A 19,860-nucleotide genomic window follows, 5' to 3' on the forward strand; every position below is an offset into this window, starting at 1 on the left:
TTACATAAACAAGAGCTAACATTTATTGAGCATTTGCTTGTGCCAGGAACAGTGCTAAGTGATATATATGTTCCGTAATGAATTTCTCACCCTATTTCATAATGCGGCTGCTTCTGTTCCCCTACTCTTACCCAGGAGGAAATGAAGCTCAGAGAGGGAAAGCAATTTGTCTGAGGTCAAATTTGCTCAAGTTGAGCCTACAGACTCTGCCGTGTTCTGTGCTCTATGCTACCCCCTCAGGGACAGCTACCTGCCTCAGGGGAGCTGACCCAGCCTCTTATTGGTCACTTAAATATCCCAGAGTCTGTGCAAGTTGCCTCCTGTTGGAGGCAATGACTCCCTTCAGGGTTTGCAAGAAATTCTATCTTTGGGACACTGGAGAGGAAGGGAAAACCTAATCCCAAGGAATAAACTGAGGGTTTTGTTAGAACATGTCACACTTAATAAAAAGCAAAGGGTGTTGATTATTTTTTTCTGTGATATTCTGTCATCATTTTCCACCTAAGTTGTTTGTGAAACCTAATTAATTGCTATAACAAAACCCATCCAGGCAAGATATAAGGAGGATAGGGATATGGCTGATGAATCAGCTTTTAGCATTTAGCTTAAAGTGAAGGTGAATGCTCATGTCTGCTACTTTAGCCAAATTCAAGGCTTCACTCACAAAGTAAGTCTTTGTTCAAGGCAGCCTCAATGCAGCCTGAGCCTGCTTTTTATTTAGTCTCATTACTACAGAAATGCCTTATAGCTAGTATCTTAATTATTCATGGTTTGTTGGCAAATTAAGTCACTAGCTTCTCCAATATCTAGAAATGGAGGAAGTGTTCAATTCCAAAGAAATTATGCCTTCCTAGCTTTGCTAGCCTGACAATAATGTTGTTGGCAAATACCTTATGAATAGGTGGGAGATCTTGTTTCACTTATAGTATATGAATAAAAAGAACACCCCCAGGAGACTGACAGGTATTTCATGTAATGGATACCTCCCTTCCCACCCTATTTCTCTCTAGAGTGATTAAGCTTTGGCTTTCCTTATAAACAAGACTATTCAGACTAGAAGCAAGAAAAATGACACCTTTTTATCAACAAGATCATCTAAAATTTGGTTCAGTAAAATATGTAACTCCCTGGTGTGTGTGTTTCTAGTCCATATGCCTGAAAGCTGAGCAGTGCAGTGGAACAATCCCCTCTCTGATTTAGAATTCACAATTATGGGATAGCAAAGGGGTAATCTTACGATAAGCCCCTTAACTCATATTCCTGTGGCAAAATACATACAAAGGTATTTGAGCATTAATCTTTGTACTTATCTTGAAAAATAGCTAATATTTTTATGTAAAAAGCACTAGATTTGATATTCTAATGATGCAGTGAACATTGTTGGTTGCATTTCAGCCAAACATTTTGCCTTTCCTCCCTGGCAGCTCTGTGGTCTGAGTAGGGCCAACCTCACTCCTAGGTTCGGAAATGGGTCCCTTCCCCTCTAGCCTTAGCAAATCAATGCAATCCAGTGTTTCTTAACCTTTTAATTCATTGTTATCTGCTTAAGGAGCCTTTTTAGATTTTTGTTTGTCACCCCTCCTATTTTATTTCATTTTATTTATTTATTTTGAGACAGAGTCTCACTCTGTTGCCCAGGTTGGAGTGCAGTGGTGTGATCATGGCTTACTGCAAACTCCATCTCCCAGGTTTAAGTGATTCTCATGCCTCAGCCTCCCGAGTAGCTAGGATTACAGGCATGTGCCACCATGCCTGGCTAATTTTTTTATTTTTAGTAGAGATGGCGTTTTGCCATGTTGGCCAGGCTGGTCTCGAACTCGTAAGCTCAAGTGATCCACTCGCCTCAGCCTCCCAAAGTGCTGGGATTACAGGCATGAATCACCACACCCAGCTACTTTTTGTATTTTTAGTAGAGACGAGGTCTTGCCATGTTGGCCACGCTGGTCTTGAACTCCTGACCTCAAGTGATCTGCTTACCTTGGCCTCCCAAAGTGCTGGGATTAGAGGTGTGAGCCACTGCACCCAGCCCAATCCCTCCCATTTTAATGTCACAGATATGCTGTATTTCTATTTATATATTGCATGTATATTTGTGCTTTATAAATAAAAGTAGTGAATTTTTTTCCCACCCCCCTCCTCCAAAATAATTTTTGCCTCCTTTGGGCCATTTCACTCTCATTGAGAATGCATAAATTGTCATCCCATACTCTGTGCCAATCAGTGCATGGCATCAGTAGTGGGTACAGACCCTAAATCGGAGTTCCAGCATGTAAACTGGGACTTTTTTTTTTCTGATAGTTGGAGGATATGAGAAATTCTTTCTTTCTGGATGTGTGGATATAAGGCCTGAAACTGCTGTGATTATCTGCTATTGTGAGGGAAGAAACCAGCTGAAGATAAAGCCAACACATCAGCAAGACCAGGATTGAAAGCATGGTACCCTGATCAAACAATACCTAAAGTTCATTCTACTGCTAGACTTTTCAGCTGTGACAAAAGTCATTTCTTTTTACTCTGCAGGCAAGTTTGAATTGGGTTTTCTATTATAATTAAAAAAATCCTAACTCATGGAAAAGATAACATTTATTGGATGCTTTCTAAACTCCAGGCAGTGTGCTAAATATCTTACATGTCAATTAATTCTTTTATCAATCTCTGTGATTAGTACTATTAATTTCCCATTTTATAAATGATGAAGCTGAAGTATAGTAAGATTAACTTACCCACGGTCATACATAGGCAAAGACTGGATTAACTCCCTTGTCTATTTAACTTGCAGTTACTGTCTTTTAGTTCTACACAATTAAGTCACCACTTTTTCACTTAATATTTGAAAAGCATTAAAAAATGATCTTTCTTTGCAAAGGATTATGTTGCACAATTAAGAATATTCAAAGGCTGAAAATATTTTTGAAAATCTTATTTTTGCAAAAGCACAGGAAATATTAAACTTAGAGATCATTTTCTTCTGATTCTGTATTCATAAAAGCCTTTGTTATTCATTTTCATTGATACATATTAGATGTACCTAGTTTGGGGGTACATGTGATAATGTGACACATTCATATAATCAAAGCAGGGTTATTGGGATAGCCAACGCTTTAAATATTTTAATTAATTAATTTTTTAGAGAGGTCTCCCTCTGTCACTTAGGCTGAAGTGCAGTGGGATAATTATGGCTCACTGCAGCCTTGAACTCCTGGGCTCAAGTGATCCTCCTGCCTCAACCTCTTGAGGAGAGAGAACCACAGGTTCATGACACTATACCTGGCTGATTTTTAAATTTTTTGTAGAGATGGGGTCTCACTATGTTGCTCAGACTGGTCTTGAACTCCTGGGCTCAAGTGATCCTCTCACTTCAGCCTCCCAAAATGTTGGGATTACAGGCATGAGCCATGGTGCCCAACTGTTATCTTTTCTTCATGCTAGAAACATTCAAATTATTCTCTTCTAGTTATTTTGAAATGTACAATTGATTAAAGTTAAAAATAAGGAGTGGGGACTTATTATTTTTTCTTTTCTTTTTTTTTTTTTTTTAAGAGATGGGTCTCACTATGTTGCCCGGGCTGGCCTCAAACTCCTGGGCTCAAGGGATCTTCCTGCCTCAGCCTTCTGAGTAGCTGGGATTATAGACACACAGCACGCTGCCTGACTACCATCATTATTTTAGATGTTCTTATCAATTATGATATGGTATTGGCTCAGTCACCATCCATTTTAGAGAAAAGAAAAAAATACATATATTTTAGTAGCTCAGTCTCTCAAATTGCTATTGTGCATAAAAATTATCAGTCAACCTTATAAAGAACCCATAAGGTCTCAGGTTTCTGGAATCTTTATTTTTGAATTGGTCAGTAACGGTATTACAGATAAGCCATAAATCCTCTGAATCCTTGGGGAGTGAGGCACAGAGTCACTCTGGTTGGCTACAATATTTGCGTTCCCTTTTTGAAAGTTTCTCAAACACTAAAAAGATAAAACAAAATTACGTAAGGGGCACTTATTCTACAGACCAAACTGAACAGGGATTTCCCAAGAGAGGAAAAAAAAGGCTTGAAAGACAGACACACTTCTGGCTCCAAAAAGCCAGAGAGCTATGTAATGTGGCCAGATGGGATATATCCACAATTCCCTAATACTCTCAAACTCCTACATGCTGCCCTGGTTCCCAACCTGCCTTTCAGATTCCATTTCAAAATGCAAGATATCACAGATATGTTACACAAAGCAGAAGCAGTGAAAGCACAAGTTCAAATGTTCCTCATATTTTAACAAGGGCGACAAAGGGACGCTGACTCTTTAGACTTCCATAGGCTAACCTTAGGTGCTGGCCTTTTCATTTTGCCTGATTGATGGAAGATTATGGTTTGTCAAAATCAAGTGCTTGATCATGTATGAGACACAATATAATAAGACATAAATTCTAGACATATTAGGAACAGGGTCAAATGGGGGGAAATCCAGGAACTGCAACAAAGCTATTCCACATCACAGGAAAGAAAATATGATATTATGTTTCCACAGTAGACACCAAGTATATTTCTAATTAAATAATGCAGATTTTTAAAAATCTCAAATATATTAACAACCAAAGCACAGAACTTTTAAATTCATAAATTACTGTCTAAAAAAAAAAAAAGAAATCCAGGCAAACTGCAGTACCAGAGAGGATGAATGGTCTCCTAGTTGAGCAAAGTTGCTGCATTTTTTGCCTGCAGGATAGGACCGAGCAGAGAAATAAAGGGGCTGTGTTGTGTGACAGGGAGTAAATCCTAACATGAGCATTCCAACGTGTAGCTGGGCCACCCCTCCCTTCCCCAGCCTGTCATCCTGCAAAGTGTTCACAATTTGCTGTCCTTCCTTCCAAAAGCCAGTAGACACAGAATCAGCTTTTCCTGGCTCTGCCTTACAAGTTGGGGCTGCCTGATGGAAAACTGAAAATCCAAAGGAAGGATAAAAATCCACCAAGGCCCCCTCTGCCAGCAAATTGTTGTGAAACCGTTGCTTCAGAAGCAGCCACTCCCACCCCCAATGAAATTAAAAAGAAGGACTCATTTGAATGTCTAAGTGGCTTTCTGAAGACCCTCTGTTGCAAAGCAACAGCCTCCCTAGTCAAGCGCCCTCCAGTACACCATCGCTCTGTAACAGATGTCTGCAAACGCTGGGACTATCTCGCAAGTGCCCCCCATGCCCGATTTGAAAAATTCACAAGCTCTGTCAAGCAATAATTACCTAGAGCTGCTGAGCGTTTGACCCAAGGGCCAAGCAGTCTGCTAGGAGTTTAAGAAGAGCTGGGGGGAATAAAATCATACAGGTGGAGCCTGCTTCCCACGAGAGCCCGGCATCCTGCTGGGGCCCTCGGGTGCCGCGCGCTCCGGCTCACCTGGTACACGTCCTGCAGCCCGCACCACGTCCGCAGCACCTGGTGGCAAGCCCGCAGCCTCTCCGTGTACCATCTCCGCAGCGTGGACACGGTCAAGTTCCATACGAAGCGGCTGCCGCTGAACAGCAGGTCCTCCACGCCACACATGAACACCGAAGCCATGCCTCCTCCTTCGCTCTGAACCCGGGCGTCCCGGCTCTCGTAGGTGCAGCCCCGACCCCAGCGGCCTGCCCGCCTGGGCTCCCGACGCCGGCTTCTGCTGGCAGCCGGGGGGTCAAGCCTGCCACCAAACTCGTCTTTCACCGTGCGTCCTGGCCAGGCGCCGGCGGCATGCCCTGGGATTGGGTGCCCGCCAGCCAACGGCTGCGACTGGCACACAGAAGCCCAGTGTCCACCCCCGCCCGCTCGCAGCGCCGAGCAAGCTGTGCTAAGCTCCACCAAGCTGGCCCTCGATGCTCCCGGGGCACGGGAAGCCCTGGCCGGCGAGGACTCCCCCTGGCGCTTCCCCAGGGCGCGGGGCAGGGACGGAAGCGAAGCAACTCTTTGCAGGCAGAGAGGGGAGCTGCATTTCAGCACACTTGGCTTCCACGTCTTGCGCGCGCGCGAACACACACACACACAGACACACACACCCCACACCGGACGAGTAGTCTCCTAATCTGCCTCGGGGAACACCTTACTCATCTTGCTCTGTTCACACTGATAAACACCTCTGGGCAGCCACAGATGCAGAAGAGAGAGAGAGAAAAAAAAAATCTCCAAGGCATCCCTTTGGACCCTACTCATGGGGGAATAGCCACGAATGTTTCCTTGGTTCTGCTGGAAGCAGGAGATGAAGGCAACAGTCTCAAAGCAACAGGCGGCCCTAGAACCTGCCTTTGCTCCTAACTTGAGGGTCTCAGAGAAAATGACAGCCTCCTGTGGTTGCCAGCAGGAAGGCAGGTTTCCTCACACCAAGATGCTGCTAATACCAATGCAGCAATCAGGGAGAAAAACAGAGTTCTTGGTCCCTTGTAAATAGCTTGCCTTTACTACTGCTGGGAAACAGAAGCCCATAAGAGAATCGGCGGTTTAGTTCTGGAAAATTCAGCCTCTGGACATGTCTAACCTCACCTGCAAGCACCAACCTGCATGGGTAGTTTATTCTGCCCTCAAAATCAAAGGAAACTGTCCCACCACTCATGAAGTCACTAGATAATTAATCTTATTTATTTATTTATTAAAGTTGTCCCTCGGGAATTGATACTGATTGTTGGAAACATTTGGAAAAGGGAGCTCAAGGAGTCTCGCCTACCACCAGTCTCTGTCTTCCTTTATTTATTTTTGAGACAAGGTCTGTTGCCCAGGCTGGAGAGCAGTGACTCAATCATAGCTCACAGCTGCCTTGAACTCCTGGGATGAAGTGATCCATCTTCCCACCTCAGCCACTGGGACTACAGGTGCTAAGTTTATTATCATTATTTTTTTTGTAGAGATGGGGTCTCACTATGTTGCCCAGGCTGGTTTCAAATGCCTGGGCTCAAGCAATCTTCCAGCCTCAGCCTCCCAAAGTGCTAGCATTACAGGCATGACCCACTGTGCCCAGCCTCCATTTTCCCTTAGAATGTATGAAGATTTCTCATAGCAAAAGTGCTGTAGCAAATTTCAGGATGGAGTTTTTTCCTGAATCCATCTGTAGGTCAATTGTCTGTATTTTCTTGGCTGTTTCACACCTGGGTTGTTATCTATGCTATTAAGTGGCACCAAAAGGAAAGGTAAGGCACCAAAGCTTTTCTCCTGAACTAGCCCAGAAGACTCCAGAACAGATTATCGACAAGTAAATCAGCTTGATTTCAGGTATCAAATGTGCTTTTATAATCTTAATTCAGGTGAAACTCAATCAGTCAAAAGACAAAGAACACAAAATCTGTCCTCAAAGTGCCTGTTGTTTTCAGTGACTGTAATCAGAAAACTTTTAAATGAGAATTCTTTCGTTAATAAAATTGCCCAAGAGTTTTTGTTGAATTAGTTAATAGGACACAAGACTTGGTCCAAGATTTGCAAACCTTTCTTCACAGTAAGTTTTCTCTATGTGCCATCAGTATTAGTATTGATGGTTTTTTTTTTTTCAAGATGATGGTAACGATGAATCTGAATATAATAGATTTTACTGAATCAAAAGAAAATGAACTTAGCTTGAAAAAGAAATGTCATCATGCTGAATGGAAAACTACTGAACTTCAAAAATGCCCTATTAGTACGAGCAAATGGTGGTGGTACTTTTTTTTTTTTAAACGATGCAGTTCGACTGTGTTCTCGGAAATGTCAGGCAGCCAAGGGAATACCAGAATAAAACCTACAACAGGTCAATTACCTCTGTCTCATGACACCATCCTCTCAGAAGAGAGGCTCTAGAAACACTCTGGCTGTTAGCTATCTGTGCGTAGGTCTAATGTCAGCAGTCACTTTCAAATTCCATCATTTTCATTCAAGGTTTCCAAAGTCAGGGCAATTTTTTAGAAGATAGGATGTAGTATAATAGGGGCTCTCAAAGTGTGGTCACTGGGCCAGCAGCTTTAGCATCACCTGGGAATTTGCTAGAGATGCAAGCTCTCAGGCAGCCCCGGAATCAGAAATTGTTGGGGGGTGAGATCAGCGATCAGAGCTTTCAGTTGGCCTCTGGAGGATTCCGACTCATGCTAAAATTAGAGAACGACAATGGTGATAGTATGGTGATTAGGAGCTAAATCTTCTAAAAGAGACCCATCCAACTTCAGATCTCCGCTCCTCAGGACGCGTGAGACCCCAAATAAGCTCCTTAAGTCAACAAAGTCTCAATGTCCTCATGTGTACAATGTATTATCAGTATTCACTACAAAAAGTTTGGGGAAAATTAAGTAAAATATTCTGTATAAGGTCTTTAGCACGGTGTCTGGCGAAGGGTAAGCATCCAAAGAAAACTAATCACCATCACCCCCCGAATCAAGAACTGTTTCAGTTTTTTGTAGTCAGATAAAATAGTATAAGTAAAATGTGGGTTTTTAAAATGATAGATTTAGTGAGTATAAGTGCAGTGTTGTTATATGGATATACTGCATAGTGGCGAAGTCTGGGCTTTGAGTGTAGCCATCACAAGAATAGTGTACATTGTACCTATTAAGTTATTTCTCATCCTTCATCCCCTCCCACCCTCTGACCCTCCCCAGTCTCCATTGTCTCTTAGTCCACTTTTTTTTTTTTTTTTTTTTTGAAACGTAGTCTCCCTCTGTCGCCCAGGCTGGAGTGCAGTGGCACCATCTCAGTTCACTGCAACCTCCGCCTCCCGGGTTCAAGTGATTCTCCTGTTTCAGCCTCCCGAGTAGCTGAAATTACAAGTGCACAACACCACGCCAGGCTAATTTTTGTATTTTTACTAGAGATGGGGTTTCAGCATGTTGGCCAGCTGGTCTCGAACTCCTGAACTCGTGATCCTACCCCCTCGGCCTCCCAAGGTGCTGGGATTACAGGCGTGAGCCACTGTGCCAAGCCTTCTTAGTCCACTCTCTATGTCCCTGTGTACATATTATAAAATGTGTTTTTAAATTTCAACTAGTTACCTACATGTGCTTTCCTATGACTTTCTGTTTGCTGAAGGTGAAAGTTTGTGGCAACTTGTTTTCAGGGAGCAGTTCTGTTGCTCTTTCAAGTTCCCAAAAAGTTTTTTGAGCTTGATCTTCCCCACTAGAGGCAACTTGTCCTGTGGACTCAGAGAAGCTGGGTGCAAGACAGAAGAATCTTATTTCTACTGACATAAACACTGATGCTTTTTTTCTTATCCAAATGGCTTTCCTCTTTTGTAGAAGAAGTTCGAAGGTCAAGACTGAGTGATTTTAGAGGGAAGGAAATACAACTTCCTCCACTCCAGGGACTGCAGTGGGTGGCAACTGAACCCAGATGTGCAGAAGTGGAGAAAAGTGCTACCCAAGTATGGCATCATCCTTAAAATGGACTAGCCACATGGGACTAACCAGATCCCAGACACACACCCTTGAAGCTAGTCTAAAATTTTCTGTGGAAAAGGAGCTAAATCAAGCTAGCTTCAACATTGTCTTGCTTTTTCTTTCTTTCTTTTTTTTTTTAATTTAAGATGAGGATTTTCTTTCCTTCTCAGCACAGAGTTCCCTGCAATACACTGTAATTTCCTGCAGCTCTCTCTGGAGGCTTAAGAAGATGCTTCGGGTGGCAGCATTACTCATACACCTGGGAGTTGTGCTGTCGTAAAAGAGAAATTGTCATTATGCCTGAGGCTCCTGTAGGTTCTCCTCTGAGGAACTGGCAGGAAGAAGAGCATGAATGCCAAGAAGATAGGACAAATTCCAACCCCTGTCTCTAGGAAGAAAGAGCAAGTTAGTGAAATGGCAGCTTCCAGTGGTCCCCTCTGCCTGGCAAAAACACAGAGTCCACCTAATGTCTGTGGTCATTTTTCAGCTGTACTCTCTACACACCTGAAAAACTAGCGTGGGTAAACTGACAGATCATGGACGTCCAACATAGGGCTTGAGGTGAATGAAAACAAGGTCTAGTTCAATGGTTCTCAACCGGGGGCAATTTTATACCTCCCTCCCATGCTGAGACATGTGGCAATGTCAGAAGACATTTTTGGTTGTCGCAACTGGGAGATGCTACTGGCGTCTAGCAGGTAGAGGCCAGGGATGCTGCTAAACATTACATAATGCACTGGAGGGCCCCCACAGCAAAGGACTCTCCTGCCCAAAATGTCCCTGGTGCAGAGGTCAATGAACCCTCGTCTAATTAAATGCTACACCCTGGCCAGGCACGGTGGCTCATGCCTGTAATCCCAGCACTTTGGGAGGCCAAGGCTGGCAGATTACTTGAGGTCAGGAGTTTGAGAACAACCTGGCCAACATGACAAAACCAATCTCTACTAAAAGTAACAAAAATTAGCCGGGAGTAGTGGTGTGCACCTGTAGTCTCAGCTGCTTAGGAGGCTGAGGCGGAAGGACCGCTTGAACCTGGAAGGTGGAGGTTGCAATGAGCTGAGATCACATCACTGCACTCCAGCCTGGGCAACAGAGAGAGATTCTGTCTCAAACATAAATAAAAAATAAAATAAAATAAATGCTACACCCTGTTCTTCCTCTCACATGGCTAGTTGTGGAGAAACAGTCTTCCCTCTTGTTATTTTCTTTCCAAAAGGCAAAAGAAATGAAGCAATCACTGTATAATGGTTTTTTGTTTGTTAGTTTTTTTTTACACAGTCACAATTTCGAATATAATGAACTCAAAGTCTTTTGAGAAATAACCGGAATGCCGTTTCCTATGATTTTCACTTACAATTTTTGGATACTTATCATCCAAAGGGAGAATAACTATCATAACAACTATTAATATTTTTGTACTTCAGTTTTTGTTTCATTTCATTTATTATTTATTTTTATTATTATTTTTTATTATTATACTTTTCTAGGGTACATGTGCACAATGTGCAGGTTTGTTAAATATGTATACATGTGCCATGTTGGTGTGTTGCACCCATTAACTCGTCCTTTACATTAGGTATATCTCCTAATGCTATCCCTCTCCCCTCCCCCCACCCCACGACAGGCCCCGGTGTGTGATGTTCCCCACCCTGTGTCCAAGTGTTCCCACTGTTCAATTCCCACCTATGAGTGAGAACATGGGCTGTTTGGTTTTCTGTCCTTGCGATAGTTTGCTCAGAATTATCATTTCATTTAAATCAGAGGCTCCATAGTACTAGAAGAAGTCTTTCTTTGGCATGTTTATAGAAAAAATTCCGCCCACACTAAACCCAGGTGGAATGCTGATGCCTCCTTTGGGCCATGCACTGTTATGAAAGTCTCTGACTGTACACACAACAGGATATTGCTCCTCTCAGCTCACTTTTCTCTATTAGACTGTCAGCTATGTGAGGAACCACTGTGATGTGACGTGGAAGCAAGGGTGGCTGGGATGGCTCCTCCTTGTGCAGGAGTATCCCATGCACTGGAAGGCATTTAGTGACCTTGGGCTCTGCCTGATAAATGCAGTAGTGCCCCAGTCATTAGGACAACCACAACAGAAAGCACCTCCATACATTTCTAAATGCTGCCAGGTGGGGTAGTAGCTGCCCTCATTCAGAAACCACTGGTGCAAGCTGGGAAAGGGTCTTATTCATATTTGTTTCCCCAGTGGCTGGCACATAGCAGGCAATCAATAAATGTTTATTGAACTGACCAATAAATGACTATTTGTCTTAACGGTGAATACAGAAAGTGGTTCATCCATTCCCAAAACACAGTCTTGTTCATTAGAAAATTACGTATTGAGTTCGTACTATGCATCAGGCAGGGAACTAAGCACTCAGAACACTGACAACACTGAGACGATCTCTGTCTAAGCGAGTCCTAGAGGACAGTGGGGAAGTCAGAAGAGGAATCTGAACAAGAAATGTAAAGGAGCAGGCACTGCCACAGGGGTTCTAATAGAGACAGGTGAGTGAGGATGGGGTGATTAAGGGATGCCTCCCTGAGCACATGACTTTCAGCAGAGACCTGAAGCCTGAGTACGGGAGAATCAGGTGATGATGGGGGTACATGATAGCAATCCAAGGCACAGGGAGCCTTGAGGACGATGCCTGTGGCAAGAAGGATCCCATATTTGTAGAACATAAGGGAAAAGGGCAAGGGGGATGCTTGACGGTTGGGGGACCAGAAAAGCCCAGCAGCGAGGCTGCTGTAGAGTTCTAGGGTACAAAGAAAGAGCTTGAGGCAGGGCTGTGGGAATATCTACATAACTAAGCTGAAGGAGTGTTCCTGTTCCTCAGTCCTCGGGAACCGTGGGGCCTTCACACAGAGAATGGGGTAAGAGGTTGGTGGGCAAAAGTGCCACCCTCAAAGCAAGCTTCTCTTGTGGCCTCTGGGAGGGCTCCCCAACTATGCAGTGGCACGCTCCTCACTCAGGGGGTGGGGCTCTGAATGCCTCATGTCCCTCTACATCCCATTCCAAAAAGGAGACAGGAGGCCCGAGCGACACAAGTTCTGTTTCAATGCCACTGGAGCCAGAGGCTAGGTGACTGGTCTCCTGCTTTCTTTCATCTTTCCCTTTGACTGAGAGATTAAGGGGCATCCTTCAGTGTTGGCCTCAAGCAGGAGGAGATGGCAGGAAATACATAGAGGTGGTGGAAGCATGAATTGGAGGAAGTAGCCATTGTCCCTCTCATAGTCCAAGGCTGACCAGCAGGATGCTTAACTCTCTGCAGCTGCCTTCATGACTATGAATGGCTTTTTGGCATCACAAAGGGCTAAAAATCATAGTAGCTAAATATATCCACCATTAAGGCACCTATTCAGCATCTATTCTTTGGCTTCAGCAAACTCATTTCACTCCTGGGGGGTGTAGGAGGGGGAAGTAAACAAAGCGAAACTTTCTCATTTCCCTCATCTGTTATTTTATCAAATTAAAGTCTCCTTGCTCAAAGAAAAGAGGAGGGATGCTATCTATATTGTCTGAAGAAGTACAAAAAAAAAAAAAAAAAGAGCGTCATGGTGTGAGACTTTGTGTTGTACCCATTTTTACTAGTTAATCAACTGAGCAGACATTGGAAATTCCTGCCAGATCAAATTTTAGAAGTTATCTGTCTAGATGTAAAAGCATCCAAATGGGAGGATGGTTCCAAGGAAGCCCAGTGGATCAGGGGGAAAGGGCTTGCCACCTTCTTTAAGGGAGAAATGGTATCAATCTTGTGACTGACCTCCCACCTCCAGAATTTGTCACCTTTTATTTATACTTAACCTACATGTACTTCAACAATGACAAAAATAAAATAGTTAAAAATTGGTCTATATAGCACCATTTTTTTTCTATACTTATTAAGTCTACTTAACCTACATGTACTTCAACAATGACAACAAAAAAATAGTCATAAATTGGTCTATATAGCACCATTATTTTTTCTAAATAAATAAAGGCAGCTTTGCTTATATCATCAGTTGATTCTCACAATATATATTTTCCCAAGAACAAGTAGGAGAAAGTTATTTTGGCCCCATTTCATGGATAAAGAAACTGAGGCACAGAGAAGCAGGATGATTTGCTAAAGAAAAGCATTTACGGCAGCATTTTTAAAATGGTGTAGTTGCTAATTTTTCAGTCCTTTTACTTTAATTAAGAGACAAAAGAATGAATTTCTTTTGTTTTTATCATTTGGTTTGGGCCTCAGACTAAAATTTATAAGGTATTGTCTTAGACAGTTCAGGATGCTATAACAAAAGTCCCACAGGACTGAGTGGCCTAAACAACAGAAATTTATTTCTCACAGCTCTGGAGGCTGGGAAGTACAAGATCAAGGTGCTGGTCAATTTGTTTTCTGGTAACAGCCCTCTTCCTGGTTTGGAGGTGGCTGTTTTCTCCCAAGACAGAGAGAGTTCTGGTCTTTTCAGCCCCTTATAAAGGCACTGATCCTACCATGGGGACCCCCAGCCCCACAGCCTTATCCAAGCCTAATTACCTCCCCAAAACTCCAGCAAATACCATCACATTGGTGTATAGTTTCAAATATGGATCTTGGGAGGACAAAACTTTCAGTCCATAGCGGGCATGGATGGTTCTAGGATATGTTTTATTACTCTAGGAACTTAACATGACAAAAAGTCCACCCTTTGGGTTTACCCAATTTAATTAAGAATAAAACAATGATCTAAAGGTCAGGAAATAACAGATGCTGGTGATGCTGTGGAGGAATAGGAACACTTTTATACTGTTGGTGGGAGTGTAAATTAGTTCAACTATTGTGGAAGACCGCATGGCGATTCCTCAAGGATCTAGAACCAGAAATACCATTTGACCCAGCAATCCCATTACTGGGTATATACCCAAAGGATTATAAATCATTCTACTTTAAAGACACATGCACACATATGTTTACTGCAGTATGATTTACATAGCAAAGATTTGGGATCAACCCAAATGCCCATCAGTGATAGACTGGATAAAGAAATTGTGGCAGATAAACACCATGGAATACTATGCAGTCATAAAAAAGAGTGAGTCCATGTCCTTCACAGGACATGGATGAAGCTGGAAGCCATCATTCTCAGCAAACTAACACAGAAACAGAAAACCAAACACCCGCCTGTTCTCACTCATAAGTGGTAGTTGAACAATGAGAACACCTGGACACAGGGAGGAGAACATCACACACCAGGGCTTGTCGGGGGTGGAGGGCAAGGGGAGGGAGAACATTAGGACAAATACCTAATGTATGCAGGGCTTAAAACCTAGATGACGGGTTGATAGGTGCAGCAAACCGCCATGGCACATGTATACCTATGTTAACAAACCTGCACGTTCTGCATATATATCCCAGAACTTAAAGTAAAATTTTTTAAAAAAAGAATAAAAAGATGAGAAAAAAGAAAATCTATAATGAACAGTTATTTTTTTTATGGTAGATAAAAGAGCAGTTACTTGAAATCCAATGGCTCTTCCCTCCTATACAATAAATGGTAGAAGAAAAACAAAAAGATACATGCAAAATCTTTATTCTCCAAAGATCAACCATACTACCTAGGTGTACATAGTACTGAACTGCAGTACACTGAGAAACAGAAATTACCAATATCAGTGGCTTGCAAAGTATTAAAATATCTCAAGGCCGGGTATACTCTGACCATCAAACAAATATGAGCAATAGGTTATAAAAATAAACTATTTTCCCATTATTGCTAAAAATACAGAATAATTTGGTAGGATTATGGCTAGGAATTTCAACTATTTGGCCCTTAGCAGTAAGAGCAAAAGAAAAGAAAGGAAAAGTCTAGCATCCCAAAAAAGGGACATGAAAGTATTTCTTGTATCTTGCTATCCAAAAATTAACTTTTTAGGATAGGAACATACTGTTCTCAACTACAAAATGAATTGTATACAAGAAGAGCAAGCAGCAGGAAGCAGCATGCTACAAGCCTTGAAACCTCTGGCTATTTTATACAGTGGAGAAAATAGTTATGTATTCCTCAGACTAAGAGTTCAGGGAGCTTTAAGCAGTATTTGACAGGAAAGAAGAGAAGAACTGCATGATTTGGTCTTGAGTCAATAACAGAGAAAGAAAAGAGGGGTTTTACTTCTGAAGGGACTAGCATCAGAGAAATTTAAGGTAGACTTCCTCACCCTAAAACAGTTCCATTATCTCAGTCTTGTGGGTTTATAGATAATTTTGGTTTATTCTTTGTATGTTTATATATTTTGGCAGAAAATGTTGGTTGTCTGTCCACCACCTATTCCCCTCTTTTTCAAATAATCTTATTTTGCCGGTGTCCTTTTTCTATGTTGCTGATATGAACTATTGATCTAAGGGAAGGCACAACACCCAACTCTGGCAACAAGATATAAAGTGAAGCTTTCCAAAGAGTTACAGAAAACAGGGGCTGGGTGTGGTGGCTCATGCCTGTAATCCCAGCACTCTGGGAGGCCAAGGTGGGTGGATCGCTTGAGGTCGAGTTCTAGACCAGCCTGGCCAACATGGTGAAACCCCTTCTCCACTAAAAATCCAAAATTTAGCCAGGCATAGTGGCACACACCTGTAATCCCAACTACTTGGCAGGGTGAGGCAGGAGAATCGTTTGAACCCAAGAGCAGGAGGCTGCAGTGAGCTGTGATGGCATCACTGCACTTTAGCCTGGGTGACAGAGTGAGACTCTGTCTCATAAAAAAAAAAAAAGAGTTATAGAAAACATATCCCTCTTTGAAGAGAAGAAACATCACAAGAATTTTGTCAGCACATGAAAAGATGCTGAACATTATTAATTAGTCATTGAAGAAATGCAAATCAAAACCACAATGATATACTACTTCACATCCATTAGAATGGCTATAATTAGAAAGATGAATAATAACAAATGTTGGCAAAAATGTGGAAGAATTGCCATCTTCATACATTACTAGTGGGAATGTAAAATGTGGAAAAGATTGGAGTTCCTCAAAAAGTTAAAAATAGAATTACCATATGATCCAGCAATTCCATTCCTAAGTATGTGCCCCACAAAAGTGAAAACAGGCATTTTAAAAAACCTGTACACAAATGTTCACGGTAGCATTATTCATAATAGCCAAAGGGTGGGAATTACCCATACGATTATCAGCTGATAAACAGATTTTTAAAATGTGATATATCCATATAATGGAATGTTAGCAATAAAAAGGAGTGAGGTATATACTCAAGGGAATTGAAAACGTATGTTCACACACACAAATTTGGACATGAATGTTCACAGAAGCATTCTTCATAATAGCTAAAAAGTAGAAACAACTCAAGTGTCCATCACTTGATGAGTGGATATACAGAATGTAGTATATGTATATGACGGAATACTACTCAGCCATAAAAAGGAATGAAATACTGGTACGTACTACAACATGGATGAATACTGAAAACATTATGTTAAGTAAAAGAAGCCAAACAAAAAGGCCACATATCCATAGAGACAGAAAATAAGTTGGTGGTTGCCAGGGAATTGGGGCGTGAGGTGTCGTGAATAGGGAATGACTATTCATGGGTATGAAATTTCTTTTTGAGGTGATGAAACGATCTGAAATTAGATAATGGGGATAGTTGTGCAACTTTGTGATTATACTAAAAACCAATGAATTGTACACTTTAAAAGGGTGAATTTTATGGTATGTGAATAAAAATCAATCGATTAATAATGAAATAAGCAATTGATAAAAAATAGATAACTTTAAAAAAAGAAATGAAATCTATGCCAAGACATGGATGAATCTCAAAAACACTGTTAAGTGAAAGAAGCCAATCATAAAGGACCACATGTAATATTGATCCCATTTATATGAAATGTCTAGATTAGGCAAATCTATATAGATAGAAATTAGATTAGTAGTTGCCTAGGGCTGAGGGAATTAGGGAGAAATGGGGAATGACTGCTAATTAGTACAGGGTTTTTTTTGGGACAATGAAAATGTTCTAAAATTAGATTATAGTAACGGTTGCACCACTCTGTAAATACACAGAAATCCATTGAGTTGTACATTTTACATAGGTGAACTGTATGGCATGTGAATTATATCCCAATAAAGCTGTTACCAAAAAAAGAGAGGTAAAACCACAGAAAACATCTTAACTTGTACCTGTATTTGCTGAATATTCCACAATGAGTGTGTAATACTTATATCTTCAGAAAGAAGGTGTTCAAATTTCTCTTGATTTGGAAAAAAATCCTATTATATAAAACAAGGTAAAAATCAGAGCAGAAAAAAATACTGTACATGAGCTCAGTTATAAAACTGAGTGCATGCATGTAAGGGAAAAAACCTAGAGGAAAATATACTAAATTATTGACAGTACTGATTTCTGAGTTCTGATCATTGGATGATTTTAATTTATTGTGGTGGAGGAGGTTTTTCTTTCTGTTTTTCTGTATTAGCACATACTACTTCTGTATTCTTTTGTTTTATTTTTTAATTGACACATAATAATTACATATTTATGGGATACATAGTGATGTTTCAATACTTACAATGTGTAGTGATCAGATGAGGGTGATTAGCATATCCATCATGTAAAACATTTATCGTTTCTTTGTGCTGGGAATATTCAATATCCTCCTTTTAGATGATTGAAACTATATATTATTGTTAATTACAGTCATCCTACAGTGCTATAGAACACCAGAATGCATTGCTCTTATCTAGCTATAATTTTGCCCATACTACTTTTTGATTTCTAATTGGAAATGCACATGCAATCATACAAAAGCTTATTCAGCAATGAAATGTAAGCCTCCCTCACATCCTTGTTCCCCAGCTCCTCATTTCCAGGGCTGCCATGTAAGATAAGATGCCAGTTGCACAAGGCACCTGGCTAAGGCAGAGAGTGGGGGCTGTAATCTAGCCAGGGCTCTGCTGGATAAGCCATAACTCATGGCTTTGAGAAAAAGAGTCCTTTTCATCTTAACCCCCCAGGAAAGCGTTATGCAACCAAGTGGCCATTCTGCCCTTTTCCCCTGCCCAAAGATACAAACTTCCTAGTTTCTTGTGTATCCATCCTGACATAGTCTATGATATCCAAACATATACTGCATACTGTAACATATATATAAAAGCTATTTTAAAAGAGTAAAGAAATGACAATACAAAGACAGCAAAAGGCAATGCAGTATAATCAGAATTCTAGTATTTCTACAGAAGTCATTCAAGGCACCATGGTAAAATTGGATTTAAAGAAAGAAAAAAAATACTTGGAACAAATAAATCTTAAGGGAAGAAGCCCAAATGCAATAATTATTGATTTTTTTCCACCCGAGCTGTCCTCAATCCACATGAATTGTTTATACAGCAAATGAAATTGGTTGTATCCATTGTCAAGGGGGTTCCTATTTGGTACTTCGTTCATGGCGCTCCCCACAGCTTAGAAGAGTGTGGAAGCTTGTTTGTGGTCCAGTTTCTACTGCAGAAAGCTTTAGGATTTTAATCTGCTGAGAAACCTGAGAATGGGTGTCCCCAGGTGAAACCCAGCCCTTCCATTTCATTCACTCTTATGTCCTTCAGAAGAAGAACTGCTTCAACAGGCAATCCTAGGCCCCTGTCTCAATTTGTATCCCAACATCTCTATATTCATTCTATCTGCGGTGAAGTCTTGACTTGTTCAGAGAAAATGATGGTTAAATAGTAAACAAGTCACATTATGAGATCTGATTGTAAGGATTGCTCTGTCACTCTGCATAACTTTTGTCTGTGTTCCTGTTTTATGTTTTGCCTCATTACAGAGGGCCATACTGGTCTTCTTTTGGGTTCTAATGCTTTTCCCTCAGGCTCTTTATATTTGTGGCTCTTTAAGTCCTCAACACTCTTCTCCATCCTGAGATTGAATCCAGTGAACTCCCATTTATCTTTCAAGCCTTAGCTTTAATGTTGATCCCTCAAAGCAGGTGAGTGCCCCATCACTGCCGCTGAAACTTCCCTTCTCATTACATCCACCATATTTAAAATTACCTGCTAAGGCTTGATTTTGACACCAGACCATAAGCTCCATGGGTGCAGGGACCATGCCTGTCTTGTGACCCTTATATTTTCATTGCTTAGTATTAGGTTGGTACAAAAGTAATTGCAGTTTTTGCCACTGAAAGTAATGAGCTCAGTTGTTAATTACTTTTGCCCCAACCCAATACAATACCTGGCTCATATTAGGTACTCAATAAACCTGTTAATTGAGCAGATGGAAATGTAAAAGCTATGAGTGACCCTACAAAAGGAAAGTCTTTCCTTGTTTAAAAAAAATTGAGGCTGGGCATGGTGGCTCATGCCTGTAATCCCAGCACATTGGGAGTCTGACACAGGAGGATCACTTGAGGCCAGGAGTTTGAGACCAGCATGGGCAACATAGTGAGATTCTGTCTTCACCCCCCCAAAAAAAATTAGTTGGGCATGGTGGCTCATGACTATAGTCCTAGCTACTTGAGAAGCTGGGTTTGAATCCACGGGTTTGAAGA

General features: G+C 41.4%; 1 protein-coding gene across 5 annotated transcripts in view; it reads right to left on the minus strand.

Moving 5' to 3' along the window:
• The window catches only part of FRMD4B (FERM domain containing 4B), a 373,681-nt gene that overhangs the window by 210,364 nt on the left and 143,457 nt on the right, over positions 1–19,860 (minus strand). For 2 of the 5 annotated variants that reach the window (XM_009445838.4, XM_516575.9), the window contains exon 1: positions 5,384–6,113. The exons of the other annotated variants lie outside the window; for them this stretch is intronic. In XM_009445838.4, the coding sequence (XP_009444113.1) occupies positions 5,384–5,545 (162 nt within the window). In that variant the 5' untranslated portion in view covers positions 5,546–6,113. Of the gene's footprint in view, positions 1–5,383; positions 6,114–19,860 lie in introns of those variants that run through there. 5 annotated transcript variants of the gene reach the window in all.

The sequence above is a fragment of the Pan troglodytes genome, chromosome 2 (genome assembly GCF_028858775.2).
Source record: "Pan troglodytes isolate AG18354 chromosome 2, NHGRI_mPanTro3-v2.0_pri, whole genome shotgun sequence".
Classification (NCBI taxonomy): Eukaryota; Metazoa; Chordata; class Mammalia; order Primates; family Hominidae; genus Pan; species Pan troglodytes.